This window comes from Batrachochytrium dendrobatidis (genome assembly GCF_000203795.2).
Source record: "Batrachochytrium dendrobatidis JAM81 unplaced genomic scaffold BATDEscaffold_4, whole genome shotgun sequence".
In the NCBI taxonomy this organism is placed as follows: domain Eukaryota; kingdom Fungi; phylum Chytridiomycota; class Chytridiomycetes; order Rhizophydiales; genus Batrachochytrium; species Batrachochytrium dendrobatidis.
Window position 1 is genome coordinate 266,684 of NW_006281102.1, and position 27,670 is coordinate 294,353.

Sequence of the window (27,670 nt, forward strand, 5' to 3'; positions counted from 1 at the left end):
TACTAATCAATCTGTTTATACTCTAGACACAAATCCAACTCTTATACTCCTCAAGGCTAACCATCTCATGCTTGCACAACGGTTGTAGAATGTGAATTGACCCCATATTCAAATAGGTTTTAAATTACATATTGGAAAAAGCTGTTTCAAATATATTCATAACAATGATTTCAATAAACTCGAATCAAAAGTAGATGTCAAGTGAAGATAGACAGGATCAAAATCAGGGCAGCAATGGATATAAAAAACAAGCGGGCCAGACTTAGGCAGTGGCTTGAAGAAGCTGAGGCATGTCAGTAAGTGCAGGGCTAGGCATTTGAATATCTTCGAGAGTAACCAACTGCTCAGCACGCTGTCCAGTACCAACACCAGCGTTTCCTCCCATTTTAGCCCAGTCGCTAACATACTTGAGACCGCGTTCTTCCCAGATCCTGGAAAGGACACCTACCAAGACATCCGTATGCTCCTTGGTATGACCTGGAGTAGGAGTGATACGAAGACGTTCCTCTCCTTTAGAAACAGTGGGGAAGTTGATACTTTGCACATAAATCTGGTGCTTGTAAAGCAGCTCGTCCGAAACAGACTTGGCAGTCTAGAAATCAGTGGTGTTAGAAATGTATTTATAGATGTAGACAAATAAGCCGAATTTAAACTCACCTCGGCATCGCCAATAAGAACAGGAACTATGTGACTTGGGTTAGGAATAACAGGGATACCAAGCTCGTCAAGACGACCTTTGAGGTCGCGAGTGTGGTGTTGTTGGGCAAAACGTTCAGCTTGAGAAGCCTTGAGATAGCGAATTGAAGTCAGAGCACCCGATACAACGGCAGGTGGCAAGGATGTGGTGAAAATAAATCCAGGAGCATATGAACGGATCATGTCAATGAGTCCGGAAGAAGCAGCAATGTATCCACCAACAACGCCAAAAGCTTTACCAAGAGTGCCAGTAATGATATCAATCTCATCCATGACATTGATGTATTCGGCAACACCAGCACCAGTGCGACCATACATACCAACAGCGTGTACTTCGTCAAGGAATGTAATGGCATTGTATTTTCGAGCAAGAGCAGCAATCTCCTTGATGGGACCAATGGATCCGCACATGGAGTAGACCGACTCGAACGCAATAATTTTGGGTGCATTAATATCTACTTTTTGAAGTAAAGACTCGAGATGTGACACATCATTGTGTTTAAAGATCATTTTTTTAGCACCCGAGTTACGAATGCCTTGAATCATGGAAGCGTGGTTGGAGGCATCAGAGAAGATGACACAGCCAGGCATTTTGCTAGCGAGAGTAGAGAGTGTGGCATCATTAGCTACAAAACAGGAAGAAAAGACAAGGGCGGCCGGTTTTTCGTGTAAACTAGCAAGCTCTCGTTCCAAACTTAAATGCAATTGAGCATTGCCGGCAATGTTACGAGTACCACCGGCACCAGCACCGTACATGTCCAACGTTGATTTCATGTTTTCAGTAACAAGAGGATGCTTGGACATGCCAAGATAATCGTTGGAACACCAGACAGTGACATGTTCACCTGTGCCAGTATGGGCGGTAGGGAACAGTTGGGCTAATCGGTTAATGTTGTTAAAATAGCGATAGCTCTTGTCCTTGTGTTTCTTATCCAGCTCGTTACGATAGAATTCCTCATAATTAAACGGAGCACTACCAGTGCAGGTTGCAGCAGACGGGGTATCAGACTTTTTGGCTGGAGCTGTGAACAGAACCAATACGATGTGGGGTGCATGAGTAAGGCGGCATTTGAATGACGAAAAGTGATGCAAAACCGCCGCAAACAAGCCCGGAGAATTAGATCACGTTGAAAGCAAACACATGAACAAGTCGGCAAAAATAAACGATAATGCAAATGGTTAGCAATCCATTATCAAGCCAAACAGTGACGCACTGACAACACCAAACTAGAAAATCAAAATCCCAAAGGGAGTCTTGCTTATGCAAGGCGTAGAAATCAATTCAAAGTTGGAATGACAGGAAACTAGTCATCATTGAAGCCATGTTTCTCAATAGAACAAGTCAAAGATAAGATAGATATCGTTGATGGGGGGAAATAGCTGGTAAACACTTGGCATCAAAAGGAATAGTTATACAGGTCAGGACACTGACCTTGATGAGAGCCACCATGGGGCAAAGAAGCATGACGTCCATTGACAAACGAAGGGACCTGGCCAACAGCAGCAGGGGGACGAGAGGTTCCAGCAGGACCCACCATTGAGATAGAATCAACAGCTGATGCAAACGGACACATGGCAGAGGTGGAAATGCCATTGCGACAAGACTGAACAGCAAGCGCAGTGCCCATAACAGGACATTTCTGAGCAGTTGCTAGAAGAGCAGAAGATGATGAGCCTGACAAAGAGCTAGGCATGGTAGACAGCCTGCGTAGTTGAGTAACAGGAGTCTTGGATAGGAAAGGACATGCACGAGAGACTGACGAAAGAAGTGATTCCATTTGAAGTTGAAAGTTGGAAAAAGTTGAGAGCATTCCTCAAATCCATAAAATGAAATTGTTTATTATCGAGCATTCTAAGCCATCAGAATACCGTCATCGCCAACTTCAAGTTTCTCCGTTGATAAAATCAGGTGTTCACTTGGCCATATAAGCCCAACAGGGTCTAATCTTCATCTTCCACTTCTACCTTGACCTTCTTGACTACCGGTCGGGTCAGAGTCGCCTTTTTATTCTCCGTGCCCTCGGCTGTTTCTCCATGTCCAACCATCACGACGCTCTTTAAAATCCTGTCCGTGTTTTGCAAATGAACTCGCTGATCTTCTGCCTCTTCTGGTACCATCTTTTTGGCCAATTCAACCGCAAGAGTGTATGCTTGCGCATACGTTTTGAGTTGGAGGATATGTGTTTGAGTTGCCTGTTTTAATATCAAGCAATTTGAAACAGCTTCCGTCGGATGTTTCTCCAATACCTCAACCGAGACGAGATTCGTAAGATTAAATTCAGTCGTTTGATCATCCGTCCCACTTACGCAAAGAAGTAGATTGAGTCCATCTAAAATCAGTGTGACATTCACCGCTGCCCATGTGGGAACAATATGTGACGTACATTGAAGAAACCCTTCTCGCATATGGAGTGTACCATTGATACTTTCAAAACACGTTTGTGCAGTCACTCCGGGCTCTTTGGCTTCTTCCCTAAATGTAATTCGAAATTGATCTCGTTTACGGCCTCGTACTCCTCTTGCTGCTGGCTGTACCGTGCTCTGTGTTCCACTCACTACACCCGATGTAGATCCTCCCCCCTCTTTACTAGATCCGTAACCTGAAATCCCTGATAGATTCTTGGCTACATACCCTGTCACGGCTCCAAAGAGCGGTGCTCCTACCAAAAAACCATAAATGGTTACCAAATCAAATAAAACTAGAATCGACTCTACAAAAAACTCGGTTGCAATGGTCGATATCCCCGAAAATCCTCCAACCATCACTACCAACACGAGCAGTGTAGAAATGTACACAACATATCCAAGTCGACGTGCGTTTCCCATTGCCGAGGGTGCGTTTCGAATCCAAAACGAAAACATAATGTTGGCTAGCAAGAGAACAATGTTGAATGCAATCGTGAGCCATATTAAACTGTTGGTTAAAAAGGCTCCGTTTTTGACGGGAATGCATGTGTACATGTTTTTGTTGTGTTGGTCATCATAGATAAAGCTACTGATCAACGGTGCCTTTACTGTATATCCAATTAGAATCGATATGTTGACAATGGACACGGCTGCAACAAGAATGTATAGTCTGAAAGAGTTGAATAAAAGACTGGGAAGCTTATACAACTCGATATTGTCATACACGTAATATATGTGGTGAGTTTTGGCTAGAATCGTTACAAAAACAATGCAGAACCCAACCGACAAGGGCCATGGACGCAATAAACAGCCCAGTGGCTTGTATTTGCCTGGAAGTGTCAAGATATTCAACGATGCAATAGCAATGCCAATGGTCAAGAGCAATAAAAAGTTGGGTGAAATACTACGAACATCTGGCGCTCTTCTTTTGATGACAAGAACCACTAGAGTAATACCAAGGAAAATCCAAAAAACGATGTAGATGGCAATAATGGCCTTGGTATCGGGAGTATCCCAAGAAACAAACTCTTCAACCAAAACAGGCTCTTGTGGTGGAATATAACTGGCAGCACTGGTTCCATCGGTCCAAAAGTATTTGGATAAAGCAAGGCTTACATTCGAAGAACCACTGTCTATAACAGTCGACATGTTGATGACACCAACAGAAACTTGAGCTAAACTAGCCGACCATGAAGTACCGTTCCAGAGGTTAACAGTATAAGGAATGCCAGGATCACCCACTGAAGTAAATTGCGATATGCCAGTCAGACACGAGTAGGTTTGTGCTGCTGCAATAATATCTGAAAGACCCACTTTTCCGTATTTCGATCCAGCTGGAGGTGCAAGTGAATTGCCTGCTAAACTCGAAGCGTCTACCACGGCATCCATTGCAAGAGCAGTAGTCATCACACCATCATACCCAGCTAAAATATTGTACGCAGGAATCGTATTGGTTCCTGGGTCGTCATAGAGCGCATTGGGGTAAAAACAGCGACTGGAGGAATTGGTGGTCGTAAAACAGTTGTAGAATGCCGAGTCATTGACCAACGCCGAGTTCTTGTACGTGTTGAAAATAGTATTGAAGCTGTTGAATGCAGCTCCATTCATATTAACATTGTGAGGAGTAGATAGCTGCAACGCACCCTTGAGGATATTCGGAGTAAACTCATTGCCCCAGTAAGCTTGTTGACGAGCAAAGTCGGGTGAAAATAGCGATTGCAATGTGATCCAAACATATCCATTTCCAATCATGCCAAGACGGTTGGCAGCAAGCATGATATCAATCCCATAGCTGGGTCCACCCGCCAAAACAATGATACGTGCCTTGGTGGATCGGATGAATTTGAGAGGACCCAATGTTTGCATATACAAATCATCGTCACTTGAAATGGCAAACGGGACCTTGGCAGCCATGGTAATGTTTTGGTAAATGGCATAGGCAGAAAATGTGTCGGCCAAAGTCGTGCCTTCAGTTCCTTCAACCCATGTCAGCACAACCTGTTTTTGGGAGTTGTGGAAAATAAATTAAGATTCAACCCAAGACTGAAATTTCAAAGCTTAATTGATAACCTACTTGAGTCCAGTTAAATTTTTGAATTAGGGCAATAGCAGGGTAAGCCAAATTTTCTACTGGATTGGTATATCTCCAAAAAGATCCATAGCTATTTAAAGTCGGGATTAAATGGCATAAAATCAAACATGATTAGGCTGCTGCACAGTATTTAAAAAGTCGGCAGCCCAGCATTTGTCAGCATTTAAACCACTTACATGGACTTGTCGCTAAAGCTGGTTGAGTTGGCAGTGGGAGAAAAAGAAAGAATCTAGATGATATAATAAAATCCACCGTATATGACAAGATAAGAATATGAGCAAATGGTTTTGTAAATAAAATTCAATTGCCAACAAGTTTTGACTAAACAGGACGAGGTATTAAAATAGTCTAATAGCTGCACTGGTGACCATCTTGATTTGTCAGCATGTTCACTTTTTGTCACAGGGTCATATCTTAAAATATCAGCATGCACTATACATACCGACTTGTAAGACGAAAATAATGTAGACGCACTAGTCAGCTCGGTACTCAGTGGACCAGCGAATAGTGAGTAGGTTTGCTGTTTTGCGAGAGCAAGAAACTGACGATAAGTGGTACCTGGAACAGTCAAGTTCGCGTCAATTCTATCGGCTGCAAGTGTCACATCGGGCAATAATGTTGGACGATTATTATTGATATCATTGATGGCAAGCATAACGCCTATTCATATATAAATTCATATCATTGGATATATAGAGTTCAAGAGACATGATAGCACTAGGTTATTATACATTGCAGCATAAATTTTGAACATGTCATGAAAACAAAGGTTTGATGAACACGGTTCAACATAATAATCAGCAACTTACCAAAAGCAAGCTGGTCGGACCCAACACTACTGTATGTAGGGTCACCAACAATGAGCGTTCTTAGCGTTGTCAGACTCTTTGGGCCAGGTCGTGTACTAGCATTAACAGGACATCCTGAAAGTGTTAACCAACCTACCACCCATGTAGTGAGGTATCCCGTGTATAGCATTTAACTAGACTATAGTCAACGGAATGTATAGCCGTATCGCGTATTTATTTAGGGAATCTAGTCGAGTTTGCAACAAACAAGAATAAGTAGAAAAAGATAATCGAATGTTTTATAGTGGTGCAATACTTTTAGCATGACTAAATATGTTCAAGATAAAATGAACTGATGACAAAATATAGGTGTTTAACCGAGGTCGTTCATCCACCATTCCCTCAATCATACATATTTTATCCCAAATAGTTTAAAGCGTATACATTCTGTGATAAAAATGTTCAAGCTTTATTCATGACAATATCTGAGAGTAGATGCATTTGTAGTCTACTGATTTAATATTTTAATCTCCTTGACCAAAGCAAAGTGCTTCAAAGTATGAATAATTACGGCCGTATTTACGTAAAATGAAACCATAGAGTCGAAATACACGATAAACAGTCATGTTGGATTGACGCTCATCTTACTGCACAACATTGTGCCCTTTGAACTCATTAGTTTCTTAATGTTCATTCTTGTACAAAATACAGAGCGAATATTCACGTCTCTGTTCCAATACACTCCACATGTTTTCGACCTCCAACTTTCCTTTCTTCCAAACATTTCAAGTAAACATTGCGTGACCAGCATGTAGAGTTGCGTTCGTGAGATATGTTAAACTAGAGCGCGAACGTATCTGATATGAAAAGAGTTTCAATAGCAACGAATATTTAACCATTGTTTATTTCAGAGGAAAATAAAGTCTGCAAGATAACTACAGAAAAGTGTTTCATTTTACGTGAATACGGCTGTAAATCAAAACGACCATGCAAAACCCTCTTTAAAAGACAAATAAATGTATTAACGTGTACAGTCGAACAAAAAATAGAAAAGTCTTATTCGTGTTGTCGAGGCAACAAGGATTGAATAAGACGCTCTTTAAGTGCCTTGAGATCCTCGTTAGATAATGTGTTGTGAGTTTCACCTAGCAAATCTGCCAAAGCTTTGCCATACGTGTCGATGGCAACATTAGCAGCAGAACGATCTCCGCGTGCAAGCGCACTGGAAAGGTTGGAGAATGAGGCTGGAAGTGGGTTTGTCGAATTGGGGTGAGCCTGCCGTAAGGCTGTAGCGGGTTCAGATCCTGATGTGGAAACGTTTGTTGATAGTGGAACTGACATGGTATTGTTTGGGGGTGTTGTGGCAGACATGGCATCAAATCTTTCTGGCAAGTGGCCGAGATGATTCAGAGTAGTACGAGTAGGAATAGTCATGGGCATGGTGGCTTCAGAAGCGCCGTTTGGACTAGTATCTTGGGATGAAGAATCGCCATTGGATGCTCTGTTTGCAGAGTTTGATAAAGTAGAAGGTCCGTCAGTAGCAACATGCGTGAATTCAGAATCGCTTCTGGAAATTGCGGCAATGACAGATTTAGGTTTTCTAGCTAGAGTATGGCTAGCATGAACCGAGGTTGGCGACCCAACCTCCAATTCGGTATTATCCTCAGCCAAGCCAACGACATGGTTGGATGAACTGGTGCCTTCATGATCTATTACTGACGATGAACTCGGTGCAGCGTACATGTTGGATGTCAAGTCGCTGGTACTATTTATTGCAAAGGCATCGCTAGTTGATTCAGACAGCCCATGTATCAGGTGTTGCTCGTGTTCAATAATAATTGAAGCGTCGTCCATTTCTGTAGCAGTGCTGGCATCCAGATTAGCGACTTGTCGACACATGGGACACTGAAACATGTAGCCAGTTCCTAAAAGCGGAGTTACGCACTTGTAATGGAAGCAGTGCGAGCAAGGGGAGAGAAAAAGAGCCTGTAGAGGAGCCATGGGACCAAGACAAATACAGCAATCTGTTGGTCTAGTTGGAGTGTCGTGATCTGTATTATTGGGGTTCATTGCAGAAATCAGAGATGAAAGAGCGGTTCGAAGTCTGGTTTGAATGCATTAAGCATAATTTCAAAAAGCAATTGTAAGGAATCTGATGGCAATGGCATTCATCGAGGTAATGACAACACAATTGGTTTGAGTAATAGAATAAACCAACCTTTGTGGACTAGCACGAGTCTGTAGCCCATTTTTCATTGTAATAAACACCTTTATGATAACGGCCTTGTATATTTCTAAATCAAAATAGGTGAGTTTTGCATTCAATGCATGGCTGGGTGGAAAGCATAAACATACCTTCGGATCGGCCTTGGTAATCCACACCGAGCTGAATGACATCTCCAGATTTAAGCAAATAGGGTCTACTTTCTTTTCCACTTGGAGAGAGTCTCAGTCGATTCAGAAAGGTGCCAGATGAGCTACCAATATCCTTGAGGTATATCTATGATAAGAGTTGGGTTAATCAAACATAATGCAAACAACAAAGTGGTTCCAACAGGATGATCCAAAGCATAGTGTGGAAAACAAGCACAAGAAAGCTTTGAATGGTAATTTCAAAACCATATGGAGATGCAGAGGGGATGACAACCAAACAAGGTGGAATCAACGACAGGAGTGCCAATATGGCGAGTATAGCCAAGCGATGGATTGCGGTATTCTAGGATTTGAAATAAAAGAGTTTAAATGCTATGCATAAAATTACCTGGCCATCTCTGCCCACCCAAATCTCAGCATGAGTACGACTAACAACTTTACTACGGAATGCTACATAAAGGGAATTGGCAGTGCTGTCCTGTTGCACAGACGATGAATCAGATTGAAGACGAGTGGGAGACGCAGGGTCCGGAGATACAGTAGCTTTATATCAAAACACAAGAACAATAAGTAAGTGATGACCAAGCAGAGTGGAGGACAAGCAAGTACCTGGATTTGAAGCGACAGCAGGGGTAACAACGAAACCAGCTTGCAACGGATCACTGGATAGTGAGACATTGTTTGCAGCTCTCTGCTCCCTAGTAGTAGGTTTTGAGTCTCTAGTAGCAGGAGAAGCACCACTTGCAGCATTGTAGCTTCTGTCGACTTTCCTCCCGACTCGAAGAACAGTTCCAAGCACAATGTCATGCTCTACAGGGTTGAACAGAAAAGGTTTGTTGCGGGAAGTCTGTTGATGTAGGGGAACGTCGGAATGAGGAAACAACTGCAGACGAATAAAAGGTTGCTTCATGGTAGTGTTGTACCAGCAAGTTGAGGTGAAGAGTGAGGATGAACTTGCAAGCGAGTTTGAGATTACATCACGTGATATTAAAGTTTATAAACCTTTGTGTGAGTTGATGGCTGGATGGCCATATGGTGGATTCAGTTGTTGTTTTAACCATCGATTGCAGTCTTATTGTCCAGCAGAACCAACACTAAAACAAGTTAAATCCAGTTAAAACCAGTTAAAACAAACTACGATCACAATGCAGCAGCTGGACTGCGTTTCTCTCCCTTCGTCATCGTTGTGCAAGGTTTGGTCTTCTGACAACACCCTGCGTATGATTCAACCGTCCTTCACTATAGATAATACCACTTTAGGGTTCGATCCATTTATTGGGAATCTGATACAACTGCAATCATCCTTTCAGTCACTCGATTGTCCTGGATTCATGTCACTACTACAATCCAGGTCTTTACTGTCATCTCACCAGTCTTCTACCATTCCTGTCCTTCGTTATCCCGCTACCTTTTCATGTTACGCTGCATTGGTGTCCAGTCAGTCCTGTTCATCTCATCAAAACACACTTCAGCCACTCTGTGCTGAAAGTTGTCAGTATTTTGTGCAGACCCTTCAAACCCTCATCAGCTCTCAATCCCTATGTAACCTGGACGCCTCATCTCGGATCGTGCAGGCTAGAGCCATAGCTGTCCAGTCCTTCCATACCACTTGTCAGTCTCGCACTGCCAATACCACTGCCCAATGCATTAGTGCAATAGAATTGGAAGCCCAAAATTGTGGTATGTTGGACTCTTTATAAGCATCTGTTTAATTGTCCATCGTTTAAACCCCTCGTCAAACTCATTTATCCCCTTATACTCTGTCCTTTTATTCTTTCGGGTACTATTCCCATCTTTACTATTTTTAGGATTTGGAAATAACAACGCTGGTGTTGCTGCTGCTCAAAACTGGTGTAAAATCACTAAACCTGACGATCCTTGCTGTTCTGCTCATCTCGCTGTTTTACTCGCTTCTTCAAATACCACTCAGTCTGCTTTGCCTACTACCAACTCTGCAAATTCATCCTCAATGTCTGGCTCATCCCAATTGGCTGTTGGTCTTGGAATTTCTATTGCCATTGTTGCCGTCTTGGCTGCTCTTTTTTACTATTTACTACTACCTCGCTTACAGCGATCCAAGCCCTCTATCGAAAACGGCCTTATCGATAGTACTGATGAAAAACGTTCATCTAACCCTGCAACCATCAATACCACTCTTTCTAATTCCAACTTGGCTACTCCCGTGTACTCGTCCAGCAAGACGCTCATTGCCGAACCAAATACCTCTGCTCCTATAGACGAAAAGCCAAACTGTATTCCACAATACAAGTCTCAAGAGCACAGTCCGCATCTAGACGATGATGATGCATACACTCTCCGAAACCATCGCATGTCTTTTTCTGAACTTAACCTGGAAAGAGCCTTTTCGTCCTTTTCCATGTCGGACCTTGAACAGACTCATGAATCTAGAATCTCCATCAATGACTCTGTCTCTCCACCAACCCTTCCACATCCTAAAAGATCGTCTGGATTTCAACCTTTTGGATCTTGGTCACGGGCTCTCACGGAAGGCATTCCAACTACAGATTCTAAACGAGACTCAACTCTGACGGTAAGCTTTTTATTTGTATTCCTACCCATCGTATCCCATATCGTCTTTTTATCCTCCCTTTGATAAGTTATCTGCATTTGCTTTTCACTGCCATTCATAATGCAAAAGGGTGCATGGCTCAATCACTTATGCTTTCAATGGGCTTGAATTGGTTCTAGACATCATCTCTCCGCACGGATTCTCGTCTTGCTTCGCACTCTTGTATTCCTTTACAATTCGAACGCAACGCTTCTCACTTGGCAGATCTCATGACCTCGGGTCGTGAGGGCACATTCTACGCAACACACGTTACCCAATCCTACCATGCCGAGCAGGAGGACGAGCTGGATATGGAGCAAGGCGATTTGGTACATGTCGTTCGTGTGTTTGAAGATGGATGGGGAAAAGGTCGTAATGCAACGACTGGAAAAACTGGCATTTTTCCAGTAGTGTGTTTGGCTGTACAATAGACCACTCTGTTTATACAATGCAATGGTGGATTGGGATGTCAATCCTACAGCTTCACCCTTGTGCATGATTGTTATTTTATTTTACATATCAAGTATAGGCCTTTACCATGAATTACAGCCGTATTCATGTAGCTCTTGTATTTATCTTGCAGTCACTAGTTTGTTTTGGAATAGACAATGGTCGAATGTTATGCTTTCCTGCTAGAAATTGACTGGTTCAATAGACATTCTCAATTCTTCAAAACACACCGTCCATCATAGGATGCATGACAAAATTAAACTATTTTTGAACGGAAATATTTTCTCTTTTGCTAGTCTTGCATTGTACAATCACCAGATACTGGGGTCTAATGTCAACAAACTCTTTGTATCCTAAACACTTGGATACGCTTTAGTTCAGCACATCAATACTGCAGAACCAATCATTGTTTTCATGCCAATCACCAGAACCCCAGTACATTTGACACCCATCATGAGACTGTTTATTATACTTGGTTTTATATGAATACAGCCTACTCTATCCAGGCTATTGCAGCTTTAAAAATTCATACATTGCTAGAACCAAAAACTCACGCTGATGCTAGACGTTATTGATTCAACATAATGCCACCATCCACAAGGAATAAGCAGCATCTCACCAGGACCAACTATACACTCGACATACACTGCCTTTGTAAACTCGGGAAACAAGGTCAGATCTGCATGAGCCACGTCTACCTGTGATGTGTTCGATAGCAAAGTAGATGAATTGTGAGGATATAGATACTTGGTTTCACTAGGTGCATAAAGCCTTATATACTTGTACCCAACAATCTGAGTAAATAGATTATCATATGGGTCAGTGTGAAGTGGAGAATGAGTTCCAGCTGGTCCAATCCATACATTCACACAAATCTGAGGTTCATCCATGGAAGAGTCCAAAGTGCTCATCCATCTAGTCCGCGAATGCACCGATGGTGCCATAATACAATAATCCGGTATAGCAAGATCTGATGCCAACTCAGAAACTCGATCAAAAAGGTCATGCTGTGCAAGGTACATGATCTCGTCTGGTCGTGCATCCACATCACTCTGTCTTTCCGTGTCGACAACGTATTGAAAAAATTCACCTGCCGTGATAATCCGTTGTGTCCATGATTCATCCGTGTAGTGTGATCCAATTTCAACAGGAACAAGTCGGTCAGCACCCATCACAGATAAAATGTAAGCAACATCCTTCCATGGTCGAGTAGATAAACATGGACATCCATCCAAAACGTTGCAAATGATTATTGGTGTAGGCAATATCTCTCTTGTTAAATGAAGATTAAATTCTGACATGGATAACGGTGTCGAGTGTATTTCAACACATTGGGCTGGAATCAGTTGTGATGTTTTGTAAACCACTTGGGCTGGAATCCGTTGAGATGAGCAAAGAAAGTACTTTGGTTTAGCAGTAAGTAGGGAATGAGGGTCAAGCCGAGTCAAGATCTGCTGGGTCAAAACTATCCAAGACAAGACAAGATGGTTTGAAATGGGACATCCACTAATCAATACTCCTCTATCAAGAGATTGCAACAATGCTCGTATATTATAAATATCGCAAGTCGTAATATCTGCTACCAAGTCCGAATGATCTTTAAATTGTATCGAGTAAACAGCGGCCTTTACAATGCATGCTAGCATATACGCTATGCGACTAGATTTACTGACCTTACCAAATGAAGTGCAGTTGATCAGATCATCGGCATGATCCACAAGAACTTGAGCCCAATTGTGCTGCAGTCGAGCTAATTGTGTCTGTTTCATAACAAACAAAGCTTGATTAAAGAGATGGCGAGTGCATGGCGATATGTCCACATGTTCGAGTTCAGTATAAACTGTTTTCAGCAAAATCTCTGCTGTTGGCAGTTGTCGAGTTTCCATTGTTGAATCAAGCAAATTCAATGGAACATAAAAGTGAAATAAATTCACGTGATTTATCTTTTTTCTTCTTGAATCGAATTGAATTTCGTTTTGCAGCTCCAAAGCAGGAAATGTCAGTAGCCAAGAAGCAGACTGAACAAGACTTTGTCATCAAGTCTTCGTCGGTTACTCCGACTTTAGATACTTCAGAATGGCCTCTTTTGCTAAAGGTAATGCTATTAGGTTTTCAGTGTAAATGGCCGATCTTGTCTTTATTGCCAAATTTTATAAATTCCGTTATTAATCCAATTCAAGTTTGTGATGATCATGCCGATTGTTTAGAACTATGACAAACTGAATGTGCGCACATCTCATTACACTCCCATTCCATCTGGATGTGCTCCGCTTAAAAGAGATCTTTCAACCTACATCAAGTAAGAAATTATGCTCATATGAATCAAGTGCTGGCTTTCCAATCAAAATGTCTTGATTTTTTTTAACTCGTTATAACTCAAACTCTGGTTCTAATTTTTATTTAAAGATGCGGCGTAATCAATCTGGATAAGCCTGCTAATCCTTCTTCCCATGAAGTTGTGGCTTGGATTCGTCGTATTCTTCGCGTGGAAAAAACCGGTCATTCTGGAACTCTGGATCCTAAAGTCACTGGATGCTTGATTGTCTGTGTAGATCGTGCTACTCGTCTTGTCAAATCTCAGCAGGGTGCAGGTAACAATTCGCCCTTTTGATTCATCTCCACATTGAACGCACTTTAACACCATTCTGTATTTTAAACATTTAGGAAAAGAATACGTGTGTGTGCTGAGACTTCATGATCTTATTGAGTCTGAAAAGAAACTGGCTCAAGGCATTGAAACCCTCACTGGTGCTCTTTTTCAACGTCCACCACTGATATCCGCTGTTAAACGTCAATTGCGTATTCGTACTATTCACGAATCTAAACTGTACGAGTTTGACAACGATCGTCACCTGGCAGTCTTTTGGGTGAGCTGTGAGGCTGGTACTTATATTCGAACCTTGTGTGTTCATCTTGGTTTGCTTCTTGGTGTCGGTGGTCATATGCAAGAACTGCGTCGTGTTCGATCTGGAGCCATGGGTGAAGATGTACGTCTTGAATCTGCTCTTGATTATCCTGTAATTTTTTAGTGTATTGCTAATTGTATTTGATTTAAAAACATTGATCAACAATGTGCTCATACTTGCTTGTCCTGGAACATTTTCACCACTCCAGGATGAAATGGTGACGATGCACGATATTTTGGACGCTCAGTGGGTTTATGATAACAACAAAGATGGTGTGTTTGAGTTTTTTCAAGTGATATGTATAGACTTTTTTATAGTCGAATGTGTATGGGTTAAACTCATCAATTTTATTTTCATGACACAGAATCCTATCTTCGTCGTGTTGTTCGTCCTTTGGAGACTCTCTTGACTTCCTACAAGCGCATTGTGGTCAAGGACAGCGCAGTCAATGCAGTTTGCTATGGTGCAAAACTCATGATTCCTGGTCTTCTCCGCTACGAATCTGGCGTCGATACTCATGAGGAAGTTGTTCTTATGACCACCAAGGGTGAAGCCATTGCTCTTGCTTATGCCATGATGAGCACTGCCGAAATGGCTTCGTGCGATCACGGTGTTGTTGCCAAGATCAAGCGTGTTATCATGGAGCGTGATACCTATCCTCGCAAATGGGGTCTCGGTCCTATTGCACAAGAGAAAAAGAAGATGATCAAATCAGGTAAACTGGACAAGTATGGTCGACCTATCGACGAATCTTCCAGTACCTACACAAAAGATTATGCAACGTAAGTGCTATTCATGCTGATTCAAGTGACTAGTCTGTTTCAATAACACTGTTTTGGGATTCTGTAGTGGCGGTGCTGCTAAATCTGCTACAATGGACATTTCACCACAAAAGCCCATGATTACTGAAGTTGAGCCTGTGGCAGAAGTCAAAAAGCGCAAGGCAGACGATGAGTCAGAAGAGCCCAAAAAGAAGAAGAAGAGCAGCGAAGACTCGGAACATAAAAAGAGTAAAAAGTCCAAGGATAAAGATCACGACAAAGAGTCGCCTGAAAAGAAGAAGAAGAAGAAGAAGGACAAGTCTGATGAATAAACGTTTAGGTTTTTATTTTGCTGTACATTATCTTGCTCTTTAATGTAGACGCATCAGAATAACGAGTAGCATATTCAGATACTGCAATGTCTTGGATTTGATATCTGCAGCAATTTAGTTGCAGTCACAACCCAAATAAGCTCATCATAAAATCGATTCAAATTCATTTCAAAATAAAACAATCGGTATTTAAAAGTGGTCATTTTGCAGAGTCATTGTGTATAACATACAATATCAGCTGAAAACACTTGCATATCTGAGCAATGGTCAGTATAAGACAACGACTATTTTCAGAACAGGTGAGCTCACGTGATGATTCAATTCACTTGATGGACTGAATCTTGCTTGTTTTATTCCTCAATCCACTGCTAGCGACCTATTCAACTGCTTGCAACATGGCAGCTGGCGCACACCACAATCATCACCCAACGCCATATGTGCGACAGTTTGTTCCCCCAAAGATCAATGGAAGGTTCTTCACAAAGGTCTACGGAGCTGCCTGTGTCTTTTTCATCGGTTTCCGAATTTACCATGACGGTGGTCATCACTTTGTATGTTGCTGCTCCTGCATGTGAAGCATGCTATAACACATACCAAGCACATCAATATGTTCATCTAAATATTGAAACTTGCTTGATTATACCTAACCTACATCAATAGACTAACCGCTTTATTTAATCTATTCGACACACGACGTTTTACATTGATTCATAAACATAGCTAAACCATCATCCATGGGAAGAGCCCAAAATGATTGCATACCTTGAAAAAGTGGACAAAAAGTACGGATCTCACTTGGCCACATCCAATATGCACCACTGATCTATTCAACGAATCGATGCGTGAAATACAAGACTCAAACCCATTCATCTACATTGAATGTCAGTCTCTACCTCTTTGGTTCAATGTGGATATCAGTCTACTCTTTAAAATACACGCTTTGAATCTATATGTGTTGTGTATGGTTTACAGATTGTTTTTTTGTATGCAATGTTTGGAATGGCTGTTTTTTAAACATTGGTTATTAGATGGTACAATCTAATTTTTGGAATGATTTACACGACCCTATTGACAGGATTTGGAGAATGATTTATCAGCATGTTTTCATCCAGGCAATACCTTGTATAATGATCCCGGATAGTGAATGCAATAGGAGTACAAAACGCTGTTGAGCTTGTACATGTAGTCTAGATCTTTTAGATTCATTTGTATATATATTGGCAACTCGATGTTCAGTGATATGTGTACATATTTCATGAGTAAACAGCGTACCTTTACGCACGAGTTTGTTTCGTTTTAAAATGGCAGGTTTTATGAATCTCAGATTGCGACACACATGGTTTTGGTGTGAATGGTAGATGAAAAAGTAAACCAGTTTTGACTACTTGACGATTCAATATATTATGACTGGTTTTATCCAGAGAGGATTCAGAGTGATCAAGGCATACAATCAATTTCTAGTAGGAGAGCGCAACAAATACTCGACCATTATTTATTCCCAAATAAAATCAAGGCAATCATGCAAGATGAATAAAAGTATTTCATTTTACGTGGATACGGCTGCAGTGTTTAGCTAGATATATTGAGTAGTTCGTCTGCATAACTACTTGCAAGAATTAATGTCGAATATAATGTTTAGATTGCACAGTTCTCATGCAATAGTTTCTTGGTATAACCCTTCATCTTTGTATTTTTCTGTTGTGATGCAACACTTGGACGATTACATTTGGTACGATACGATTTACTAGACGATGTATTGGATATACTTGAGCAATGTTTAGCATGGTTAGAACTGTTTGGCAACTTACTACGCCCTTTCAAGATCTGCAATACATCAGAACGCGCACCGACATGCCGTGTATACGATGTGTTTGCAGTCATGATCGACTGGGGTACAGTGTCACCATCAACCGATTGAATGGTTTGGGTGTGATTCGCACAATCAAAACTCTTATCCAAGTTGTAATCATCATTTGTATTCAAACTGACGTCGCCATCATATATTTCTTCCTCATCAAACGCGGCAATAAGATCCTCTAATCTGGAGATGGATTTACACATGACAGTATCATTAAATGTGATCCCTCGTTTTATACGCTCTTTTGTGCTTTTTCTATTTGAATAAGTGGAAAATGCCGGCATAAACGTAGAATCAGATGATGTTTCCATTCGGGAAGAAACATGGTTCGAGTCAGGTTTGAAAGTATGTGCATGCTTTTTGGAATAGTCTTTCACAAAAGGCAAACTAGAGGCTTGTAATGCGATGGATGATGATTTAAGCTCGTTTTGAGACATCATCTCATTCCATCTTTTGTTAATGGACCAAATGGATTCCCGTCTTTTTGGGTTTACTGATAAAGCGGATATGGACAATGATTTAACTATGTCTGGAATGTCGAGTTTGGCGGCACAAGACAATGTGGTGAATGGTAAGCGCTCCGATTCACTTGCTGCGTTTTTATCAATTTGATCTTGGCGTTGCAATAATACGGCTTTAGGTATACCGGTTGATATCGTTGACACATCAGAGGAACGATGCCAACCAGAGTAAGGGGTTTCTTTAGGAGAAAAAGATGTTTTTGTAACTGCATTGGAAATATTGTCTGCAGATAAATGATGACTTGCAGTTTGATCGAATCTAGACATGGACTGATATGTTTGAGGTGTAGCAAAAATGCTAATAGGATCAGGTGTAAACCCAACACTTGACTCGGAAGATGCGTTACGCGACCTGTATTGAGCAATGGTGGATATTGAATTGTCGGATACAAGGGCATTACTATTTGTACAAGGCGTTGATATGAGTTGCGTATCTGTGCTAGAATTATAGGGTTTATCTGCTAGTCCATCTGTAACCGATATGCTGTGTGGTGAGTCGGGCATAGGCTGTTGAATATGTGTGTGACGCGATGGATCAGCCAACCTTGTGCCAACTTTGTTCTTGGGGACTACCAAAGTCGTGTAGTGTGTTGAGATCTAGTTGGCTTATAAAGTATTTTGTCAACACTTTCTACTATATCTATCCCCAACGTAGGTGTGTTGGGTCTGTCTACTGCTGCATAAGCGAGTGGTTTGGCAGAGTTCTTTTTAAAGGTTATTGGGTAATCGACGAATGGCGTACTTGCCGATTTTTTTACTGGATTATGACTGAAAACAAGGTCTAGTTCTTGATTTGATTTAGATGCAACTGCTTGTATACGTTTTTTTGAGGTACTAGCTTCAAAAAAAGGAATCCCAAATAGCTTCATGCGCGATGAAAACGAAAGATGGCAGCAAATCGTAATAGTAAATGTTTTAAGCAATGTACTATGAGCATACTTTTTCAAGTTTCAATTTTTATCCGCAAGGAAAAACATACATAGTTGCAACTTTCACCCAACACATCAAAAGCATGCTGTTAAATGAACCGGTTGATGGTCGAATGCAGTTAAAATGGCAATGCAAGATTTATACAACAATCAATGTACACGGTTATCCTGTTTCATTTACAACGGCCAGTTGCTCAAGCGAGCCAGATAAAATTTCAAATGTAAGAATGGTTAGTGCAGATGCTGGAACTGTTCGAACAAGCCCAGTAAAAAACCCTTTGTAGAATCCGCGCCATCCCTCTTCTTTTAATATAGTGTTTACAGATTGTATAATGCCTCTGTATTTTGGCAAAATTAAAGTTTTCTGGACAATAGAAGGATCGATTGGATGAGTGAGCTGTGACGAGACTTGACCTGGAATTGCTTGATTGTTAAGAATCATTTGTGTTTGGAAGCGAGTACGAACTACTTCATGTGGATATGTAATAGTTGAAGCAATCATCTTTGAAATTGCAGATGCAAAAAGAATTTCGTAGCCACCAACATTTCCATGTGAATCTAGATGGACGAGGCAAATGAAAAAGTTTAGTCTGATAATCAAACAGATGTGGTTGCTGTAGCTAGACATGTAATTTTACCTTGTAAACTCAATTTCAATCGTTCATAAAGAGGAAATTGAATAACAACATGGCTAACTCCAATCAATGACGGACCCAGTCCCTTATAAAGTGCTTTCCATCCTTCCTTTTTGGCTATTGTAGTCAGCCCATCAAAGGTCGATCGATAGTGATAAAGAGCACCAGGCTCTGATGTGGCTGGTTGAGTCATGATTCGTGCTATAATGTATTAAAAGTTTACGTCATGAGTCACAACCAACAAAAGTCAGATGTAGTGGTAAATAATTATGCTAGATATACAAAGCATATATTCAATTAAACTATTTAGTGTTGACCAACCTCTCACAACCCAAATAGGATTAGTTATGCATGTGCTCAACAGACCAGCATGAAAAGCAGATAAAACATGTACAAAAGTCGTTTCTTTTGTGGTGCCTAATAGAACCAATCAAAACTGTTAGATTTATCAACCATCAGAGCCATTACAAAACATTAAAGAATAGATCCATCTACCAAATTCCTCAATGAGTCTATTTTTTGACCACTCATACGATGAAAAATAAATGGCCCAAGTAGGCAGGTATCCAGCAGCAGTGACACCAACGCCTCGATATAAACCGCGCAAACCTTCAGATTTCCAAATCCTATCAAAAGTAATGAAAGCTGATCTACGATGGCCAGGAAATTCTTTGGCTTGGTTTTGTAGACGGATCTTGACCATATCCAACGGACAGGTAATAACGGAAGAGACGCATCCAGCACCACCTCCGGCAATAGTGTTTCTAATTCGCTCATCTTGCCTGTATTGTCATTAGATAAAAAGTTGAGTGATGCAAAAAGCCATCAGTTTTTTTTTAAAATACACTTTTTATGCCAGTGGTGATTGCTTGAGATTGAGTTTAATTAGGACTATGAATAGGTGGCGGGTAAAGTAATTGAAATACAAGTATAATCCAGAGGACAATATCTGAAAGTGAAATGCAGTGCATTACTCATGAGGACACTGGAAAAGCACAGTAGCCAACCACACTTACAGCCATTCTTTCCAAAGAGGTGGCTTAGATTCAAGTCGCTGAGCAAGAGAAGTTTGCTGATGAAGGTCTAGTCCAGACTGCTTGAGTGATGACGAGGCCAACATCAGCATGTCAGAAGGGTGGTTATGTGTCAACACACGCTGACTGGTATTATTGATGCTGCTGTTGAATGTAATGGGATGAGTTTCAGTGGATTGAATGACCGGCTTACTGTTCTGTGGAGGGCCTTGCTGCATTTGAACAGGCAATAGGAACCAACAGAATTTTTATAAACTAGACGGAAAATTCAATTAGAAGCTTTCGATTCGTCAAATCGACTCGTCAAATCTTGTCAAGATTCATGCTCGAAATGGCATTGAATGAATGCTTGATTGATGCGAGAATGAGGGGTTTGTTGGCCTATAAAACAGATTACATTGTAATTAAATGCCATCAATTAGTAGTCAACTGGTCAAAGACATCTCCAACTCGAGTCGTGACTGCTCTATGCAAGCATTGATTAAATCAACAACAGCATGTATTTGTCCAGTCAACCATTCATTTGTATAGTTTATGATCAAAGGTTCAACTAGAGTTTAGATTGTTGAAAAATACAACGTAGAGTAGGATTAAGCATAGGAATAGTTTTGCAAACCCTTGACCAAACGATAGACTTGAATGCCAGGACTGATTCCTTGCATTTGATTCAATACTATAGCCAACCCAATGACAAGATACGATCATCTTTGAAAGTGCACTTGAGCGATTGTTTATTCGGCCGTGCCGAGATGCAAACACGACCAACAATTATTACCATCACATGAAGCATTTTGATTCTTTTCTCAAAACATTACCATGCAATCGCTACTCGTTTGGCTCGTCGCTGCTGCTAGTGTGGTGTCTGCTCACAAGGGAAATACGTACGAGTGATGTTTTTGTTACATACTATACTATTGAGACAGTTGTTTGGTATTGCTCTCTTAATGAGCCTTGCTAACCTAATCTTGAATATCAATCGCCATTCAGCATCAAGCTTAAGAAGCGACCACATACTCAAGATACTCTAAACGCTCTCTTCTCCAATGTCCAGTCCGTTTATAGCAACCGACTTGCGTTTCAATCCGAAACCTCTGAAGACCAATACATTCTTGGTGGTGGTGCAGAGCATTCTGTTCCCTTGACCGACTTTGCTAATGCTCAGTATTTTGGTGAAATTCAAATTGGTATGTTACAGCCTGACTGGCTAAGCCGTGTTCTACAATTGCAGAATGCTTGGTTCTGTTGTACAATTCACATCTACTATTGACCGCTGGTTGAAACGAGTCTAATTCATTGGTGTATTTTGGTGATGTATTATATGTATGCTTGTATCTAGGCACTCCTCCACAGCCCTTTACTGTCATATTTGACACTGGATCTTCCAATCTATGGGTCCCTTCCACTCGCTGTTCATCCATTGCTTGTTGGATGCATCGCCGCTATGATGCATCTGAATCATCTACTTATGTCAACAATGGTACCGAGTTTGCCATCCAGTATGGTACTGGTGCACTTGAGGGTGTTATATCTCAAGACACTGTTACCATTGGTGGGCTTACAATTGAAAATCAAGGATTCGGCGAGTCTGTTAAAGAACCTGGAATTACCTTTGCCGTTGGTCGATTTGATGGCATCCTTGGACTTGGTTTTGATACCATCTCTGTTCAAAAGGTTGTTCCTCCCATGTACAATCTGATTAACAATCATCAGCTGGATACACCACTGTTTGGTGTCTGGCTTGGAAGCAGCTCTGGGGAAGAGGGCGGTGAAATTGTGTTTGGCGCTGTTAATCACGACCACTTTAAAGGAGCAGTTAGTATGTATACATGCTTGTAATTTTGTAATAGATTTGAAAGTGCATTTTGACTCAATCCTCCTTTTTGTTTATAGCATGGGTTCCAGTGGTACGCAAGGCTTATTGGGAAGTCGAACTCGAGGGAGTCACTATTGGAGGAAAAAAGCTTGCAATCAAGAGCAGCAGAGCTGCCATTGATACTGGTAAGCCACTAGTTTTTTGTCATTTTGCTGTTTGAACATCCAATGAACATCCGATTAAATCATTTCGTATGTAAATAGGATCTTCACTTTTTGCTCTTCCAGTCGCAGAAGCTGATGCCATCAATGGTATTCTCGGTGGAAAAAAGAACTGGAACGGCCAGTTTATAGTCGACTGTGCCACCATCGACAGTCTTCCAGAACTAACCCTTCAGTTTGGAGGTCAAAAGTTTGTCATTACTGGATCTGACTATATTCTTCAAGTGAGTGCTGGTCCAGTTGGAGGCGGCGATCAGTGCATTTCTGGATTCATGGGTCTTGATGTAAGTATTCTTTTACACTTGATGGTACTTTTATTCTTGTGATTAACTTTATTTTGGCTTGAATCCTGCGACTTAGATTCCTGCTCCTGCTGGACCATTGTGGATTGTGGGTGATGTCTTTTTACGCAAGTTTTATACCATCTATGATGTTGGCAATGCCCGCGTAGGATTTGCCGAAGCTGCCTGAGTGCATTTGAATTATTTGATTGAAAATGAACTATACTTTGAGATGACTGCAAGTTGACCATATTCATTGAATGCTATTAAATGTATATTTTCTGACTGAACCCAGTCTGATCACGTGGTAATAGGTTTGCTTTTGAAGCTGACTTGGATAGCCAAAACCAAATCCAAAACAGCCAACATTGGCATCTGGAACCACTTGTACTGTGCATACATTGCAAACAGCAGATATTTTATCAGTTAGCTAGATTAGAGCAGTTTTGCAAGACTGTATTTGACTCGCAACTTTAACAACTAGACGCGTCCATACAGCAACTGAGGCATCCAAGTCATCAAGAGCATCTTTGGTCGTCATTAAAAGTATATTCCAACAGTAACTAAAAGTAGAGTGAGACAGCATCTTAAATACTTTATCATTACTGCATCGGTCGCAAGAAAATACATTGCACGCATCATTCATTTGTATTGTCGACTGTAGCATGAACAAATATCGTACTCTGCAGCAGCTTGGAGATGGCTCGTTTGGCTCTGTAATCCAAGCAGAGAACTTGGAATCTGGAGAAACTGTGAGTATTTCCTCTTATCCACTTGCATGTCTCCATGTTTCTAGTACTTTGAATTCAATTGTGCATATATTTCATGACAAGAACATTGCTATGAATTTAGGTTTATATTTAAACTCGCCGAGTGCATGCCATTGTTAATCCCCACTTGCAATGGGTGTTTGAGAGTGGAAATGCTGAGCTTAGAGAGCTACTAAACCTTGATATGCAATCATAACAATACTGATCAACTTTATTGTAATGAATCCCAACTTTCCATTCATCACTGTATTGTGAATACCTTGAGTAACACCATCTACTGCTGTAATAGGTTGCCATCAAAAAGATGAAGAAGAATTATTATCGTTGGGACGAATGTCTGAGCCTTCGTGAAGTCAAGGTAGTTAAAATCGAGTCATGAACTAGTGTCAAATTGCATTGATTTGTGTTTGTAAATCTAATCGATTGTTTTTATTCATCCGACATTCTACTGGAATTATCCTAGTCACTCAAAAAACTCAACAATCATGTCAATATCATTCGATTGAAAGAGGTTTTAAGAGAACATGACAAGCTGTACTTTGTATTTGAATATGCTGATGGAAATCTGTACCAAAAAATGAGAAATCAAAATGGAGTACTATTTACAGAAAGTACCGTAAAGGCATACACGTAAGTATCCTTGCATCTATTGCTGAATCACTCATTCGCTGTAGTCTTGTTTTGAATTATATTTGATTAAAGTTTAAATATAAAAACTAACCGACTATAATCTATATTCAATGAATGCATTTTTTGAATATGAAAATACTAATTAAACAACGCTCCAGATTTCAAGTATTGCATGGACTCGCATACATGCACAAGCACGGATTTTTCCATCGAGACATGAAACCTGAAAACTTATTGCTGGTTGGAGACATTGTTAAAATTGCCGATTTCGGACTTGCCCGAGAGACTCGCAGTTTGCCGCCTTATACAGAGTACGTGTCGACAAGATGGTAAGAGGCGCAACCTATATATTATCTTGGCTTAAATTTTATTGAGAATATGGCAAAAAGCAACCTACTAAAATTTACAAACCCATTCAAAACTACAAAGGTATCGCGCACCTGAAGTATTGCTACGATCTACACACTATTCTTCACCTATAGATATATGGGCAGTTGGCGCTATTATGGCAGAGCTTTTTACATTGAAACCCTTATTTCCAGGAGCATCAGAAATTGATGAGATATTTAGAGTATGTTCCATTTGTGGCACACCAACAGCAGAATCGGTTGATTCCATACCCGCTGCATCACCTGCATCCTCTATTATGCCCCAAAACTCGGTAATCTCGCCAACATCCACATTTATAGCCACGTCAACTGTAGATAGAACGTCTTCTCAGCGCAGTCGCCACCGAGAACATTCTTACTACGACAAACAAGGCATGTCCACGAGCCTTTCGTCACGTATGGGGTTCATGTGTGGGGGAGCATGGCAAGAGGGATTGCGACTTGCTGCAAATATGTCGTTCAAATTTCCAACACTTCCTGCAATTCCATTTGCAGAATGCGTTCCCAATGCACCCGATTATGCGTTGCAAATAATGACAGATATGCTGCGGTATGATCCACATCGACGACCCACTGCTCAAGAAGCATTGCAGCATGTATGGTTTACAGAGTTGAATGACTCGCCACTCAATCCAAATCTAATTTCTATAGATACTGCAGAATTCCCTATGGCAGAACTAGGCGATAGTAACGAGAGCCATTCTATTGCTTCTCAACATCAACACCCAATCAGGGGATCAATTCATCATGGCTCACTAACCGTAAAAAATCCATCAAAGCAGGCAAAAACACAGATTGAAGATGGTGGACCAGCTAGCCAAAAATGGTTTGCAGGTGTATCAAACAAAATAGCTCATGAAAATGAGTCCAGCGTGTCACATCTACCCATAGCCACTAGCATACAATCCATCGTATCATTGGATATAGATGGCCAATTTAACTCCAACACCAACCTTGAACCAAATCAACATCAAAATTTAAAATCGTACGCTAATGCAACAGATACGTTTGGATCGACCAAAGCCGTAGGCATGTCTTCGTTTGATATGCTGAAAAGCAATCCCGAGTTAAACTTTCAAAAGGAATCCAATCAAGATATTTTGTTTGATGATGGTAAAAAACCCAACAGCAATTTTCCACTGCATGGCACATCGTCACGGCATAATTTTGTGACAGATGCTGACAGATTAACATCGTCATTCACCAATAGTATGAGGCGGGAATGGGAGAATTCATCATTAGGAGGAATTGCTATTGAAGGAGTTTCCATTAAAGACATTCATTCGTACTCGCCAGCACTACATGATAAAAATGAGCTGGCTGGATCTACTGCAGCATTGAATACAGCTACTAGATTATCAAGCATTTCTAAATCGCACCAGGAACGCAATTCAGAAACTCAAACACGTTCGAGTCCCAGTGGGGCCCTCAAACATTCTACATGCACTGAGGGTCAGGGGTGTGAAAGAAACAGTGAATCAAGTGTTTGGTTAGACAATAGTCAATTTGAGTCTCGAGGTAAACTGCATCCTTTGGTTCCTAGTATTTCAAATAGTTTACCACAATCTCAAACTATACTAACGTGTGATGATGATCTACTTGTGCAACAAAACAATACAGTTAATGATCGTGTAGATATAGGTGAATCTCAACGACAATCATTTCATCAATACCATCAAGAACAGCAACGGTTTGATCCTACATCTCGACAAAAACATCCAGATCAGTCTTTGCATCAGGCAACGCAGTTTCAACATATCCAGCAACATCAGCCTATTCCATCTATTTATAAACAACCGCAGGCATATCCGTCATTTGAACAGGATCATACTCGTTCTCATCCCATGCCTCCACCGTCAGCCATACCTCATCGTATTCCAGAGCCTGTGGTATCTTTAAGTCGTCAACCGCCCATATTGATTCATCAAGAAGATCATAGATACATTGAAGACGAAACGATTAGATCAAAACTGGTACACGATCAGAGATTATCAGGTGATGATAAGACTGTACTATCAAAACAACAATGGAAATCCAACACTGGTTTAATGTCAATAAAAGAGCCAGTTCCTTTACACTCGTATCCAACGCAACAGCAACGTATGCGGCCATTACAACAGGTGATGCCAGCATCACCCACAAAGAAATTATCTGGAGGAATAGAAAATGTGCAACCGACTGTATCGATTCATTCTGCAGGGATCAAGTTGGGAGCAGTTAAAAAACCTGGATTTTTTGCTGGGTTATTTCAACGTGAATCGCATCAACAGCCTACCGCAGTTCCATTGAAAAAAGAAGGGCGGATTTTGTATCTCCAAGGTAAATGGAATCACTGTATTGTAGTTTTATTATGATTTTTGTTGTTTATTTGATTGAAGAATGGTTAATCTGATTGGTATGCTTTGCAATTAGGCCAGAGTGTGCGATCTCCAACACGGCCGATACCATCAACGATTGCCATGTATGCGCACACGAACCGACAATCAATCGGCACAATACATCCAGCTTATCCAAGTGGTGGGCCTAGTCATAATTCTACACTTTCTACAGTATATGGACAACAAGGTCGAAACAGTGTTGGTATGCCACTCCCTGCTGCAGCACTTCAAAATCGATCACAAACATCTATATACAATGCATCACAACAGCAGCTTCATAAATCTCATCATAAAAGATCCAACGGACTGATAAGCAGCACGAATGGATTGAGTGATGGGTCGCGTATACATGCTAGCCATTCAAATGTAAAGAATGAAGGACTAGGACATGCTACGCAATCGATTCCACAGTATACGACGAGTATGTTGCCACCTATTGCAACTCATTCACATACGTATGGTGCGGGAGGTGGACTGTTTGATGGGGTTGGGAAGCGACAGCAACAGTTGCTTCAATCTCAATCACTTCAGCAACCACCACGGGAAAGTGGTTTTGGAACCCAAGCGCCTTTGAGATCACCGCAGAGAAAACCTGCTCGTCGGAATGTATTTGGAGTGTAGAGTAGTGTCGTGGTATTTTCATGGTAGTTCAATTGACGCATTCAATTCATGCCGAGTTTAAATTATACCCACATGATGGCAATGTTTTAGATGTTCAACATAGCGTATTGACCAAGCATATCAGAATGACTTTGTCAACAATGTGTATATTTTTATTGATCAGTATTTAGCCAGTGCATCACATATTGCTCAAACGAGAAATGAATAAAAACTCGTT

General features: G+C 41.0%; 11 protein-coding genes across 11 annotated transcripts; 4 read left to right on the forward strand and 7 right to left on the reverse strand.

Annotated features, from left to right (window-relative positions):
* Positions 1 to 126: 126 nt before the first annotated feature.
* Positions 127 to 2,474, reverse strand: BATDEDRAFT_34735 (5-aminolevulinate synthase; the record flags this gene model as incomplete). The annotated part of the gene is made up of 3 exons (XM_006677929.1): positions 127 to 592; positions 658 to 1,718; positions 2,129 to 2,474. The coding sequence occupies 3 exons, from the start codon at positions 2,472 to 2,474 to the stop codon at positions 263 to 265; spliced, it is 1,737 nt and encodes a 578-aa protein (XP_006677992.1). The 3' UTR covers positions 127 to 262.
* A 42-nt stretch (positions 2,475 to 2,516) lies between these two features.
* BATDEDRAFT_34736 (uncharacterized protein) lies at positions 2,517 to 6,172 on the reverse strand (the record flags this gene model as incomplete). Its single annotated transcript, XM_006677930.1, has 5 exons — positions 2,517 to 5,100; positions 5,177 to 5,264; positions 5,371 to 5,423; positions 5,637 to 5,854; positions 6,004 to 6,172. The coding sequence occupies 5 exons, from the start codon at positions 6,170 to 6,172 to the stop codon at positions 2,638 to 2,640; spliced, it is 2,991 nt and encodes a 996-aa protein (XP_006677993.1). The 3' UTR covers positions 2,517 to 2,637.
* Positions 6,173 to 6,857: 685 nt separating this feature from the next.
* Positions 6,858 to 9,265, reverse strand: BATDEDRAFT_34737 (uncharacterized protein; the record flags this gene model as incomplete). The annotated part of the gene is made up of 5 exons (XM_006677931.1): positions 6,858 to 8,086; positions 8,201 to 8,276; positions 8,338 to 8,482; positions 8,744 to 8,898; positions 8,965 to 9,265. The coding sequence occupies 5 exons, from the start codon at positions 9,263 to 9,265 to the stop codon at positions 7,039 to 7,041; spliced, it is 1,725 nt and encodes a 574-aa protein (XP_006677994.1). The 3' UTR covers positions 6,858 to 7,038.
* Positions 9,266 to 10,425: 1,160 nt separating this feature from the next.
* On the forward strand, positions 10,426 to 11,649 carry BATDEDRAFT_31564 (uncharacterized protein). Its single transcript, XM_006677906.1, has 2 exons — positions 10,426 to 10,906; positions 11,065 to 11,649. The coding sequence occupies exons 1-2, from the start codon at positions 10,733 to 10,735 to the stop codon at positions 11,353 to 11,355; spliced, it is 465 nt and encodes a 154-aa protein (XP_006677969.1). The 5' UTR covers positions 10,426 to 10,732; the 3' UTR covers positions 11,356 to 11,649.
* A 261-nt stretch (positions 11,650 to 11,910) lies between these two features.
* Positions 11,911 to 13,143, reverse strand: BATDEDRAFT_23852 (uncharacterized protein; the record flags this gene model as incomplete). The annotated part of the gene is made up of 1 exon (XM_006677793.1): positions 11,911 to 13,143. The coding sequence occupies one exon, from the start codon at positions 13,141 to 13,143 to the stop codon at positions 11,911 to 11,913; it is 1,233 nt and encodes a 410-aa protein (XP_006677856.1).
* A 227-nt stretch (positions 13,144 to 13,370) lies between these two features.
* Positions 13,371 to 15,571, forward strand: BATDEDRAFT_16206 (pseudouridine synthase CBF5; the record flags this gene model as incomplete). The annotated part of the gene is made up of 7 exons (XM_006677711.1): positions 13,371 to 13,469; positions 13,582 to 13,673; positions 13,781 to 13,965; positions 14,039 to 14,361; positions 14,489 to 14,552; positions 14,645 to 15,062; positions 15,130 to 15,571. 7 exons carry the CDS (start codon positions 13,371 to 13,373, stop codon positions 15,371 to 15,373), a joined length of 1,425 nt encoding a protein of 474 aa, XP_006677774.1. The 3' UTR covers positions 15,374 to 15,571.
* Positions 15,572 to 15,753: 182 nt separating this feature from the next.
* Positions 15,754 to 16,243, reverse strand: BATDEDRAFT_23854 (uncharacterized protein; the record flags this gene model as incomplete). Its single annotated transcript, XM_006677794.1, has 2 exons — positions 15,754 to 15,954; positions 16,136 to 16,243. The coding sequence occupies 2 exons, from the start codon at positions 16,241 to 16,243 to the stop codon at positions 15,754 to 15,756; spliced, it is 309 nt and encodes a 102-aa protein (XP_006677857.1).
* Positions 16,244 to 17,008: 765 nt separating this feature from the next.
* Positions 17,009 to 18,256, reverse strand: BATDEDRAFT_87758 (uncharacterized protein; the record flags this gene model as incomplete). The annotated part of the gene is made up of 1 exon (XM_006678136.1): positions 17,009 to 18,256. The coding sequence occupies one exon, from the start codon at positions 18,254 to 18,256 to the stop codon at positions 17,009 to 17,011; it is 1,248 nt and encodes a 415-aa protein (XP_006678199.1).
* Positions 18,257 to 18,844: 588 nt separating this feature from the next.
* Positions 18,845 to 20,079, reverse strand: BATDEDRAFT_10713 (uncharacterized protein; the record flags this gene model as incomplete). Its single annotated transcript, XM_006677691.1, has 4 exons — positions 18,845 to 19,239; positions 19,308 to 19,517; positions 19,638 to 19,733; positions 19,812 to 20,079. Coding segments are annotated over 4 exons (969 nt in total), but the record flags the coding sequence as incomplete, so codon positions are not given.
* Positions 20,080 to 21,166: 1,087 nt separating this feature from the next.
* BATDEDRAFT_16209 (uncharacterized protein) lies at positions 21,167 to 22,905 on the forward strand (the record flags this gene model as incomplete). Its single annotated transcript, XM_006677712.1, has 6 exons — positions 21,167 to 21,231; positions 21,338 to 21,534; positions 21,687 to 22,166; positions 22,241 to 22,348; positions 22,427 to 22,668; positions 22,745 to 22,905. The coding sequence occupies 6 exons, from the start codon at positions 21,167 to 21,169 to the stop codon at positions 22,853 to 22,855; spliced, it is 1,203 nt and encodes a 400-aa protein (XP_006677775.1). The 3' UTR covers positions 22,856 to 22,905.
* Positions 22,906 to 23,330: 425 nt separating this feature from the next.
* BATDEDRAFT_10426 (uncharacterized protein) lies at positions 23,331 to 25,059 on the forward strand (the record flags this gene model as incomplete). The annotated part of the gene is made up of 6 exons (XM_006677657.1): positions 23,331 to 23,417; positions 23,725 to 23,793; positions 23,899 to 24,065; positions 24,224 to 24,394; positions 24,495 to 24,672; positions 24,886 to 25,059. Coding segments are annotated over 6 exons (846 nt in total), but the record flags the coding sequence as incomplete, so codon positions are not given.
* Between the last annotated feature and the right edge of the window lie 2,611 nt (positions 25,060 to 27,670).

What these genes read in the sequence shown, in the direction of transcription:
- BATDEDRAFT_31564 (XM_006677906.1), top strand. Translation starts at nt 10,733, where the DNA reads ATGTCGGACCTTGAACAGACTCATGAATCTAGAATCTCCATCAATGAC. An exon ending in AACGAGACTCAACTCTGACG is followed by an intron (nt 10,907 to 11,064) that starts GTAAGCTTTTTA and finishes AATTGGTTCTAG; the next exon opens with ACATCATCTCTCCGCACGGA.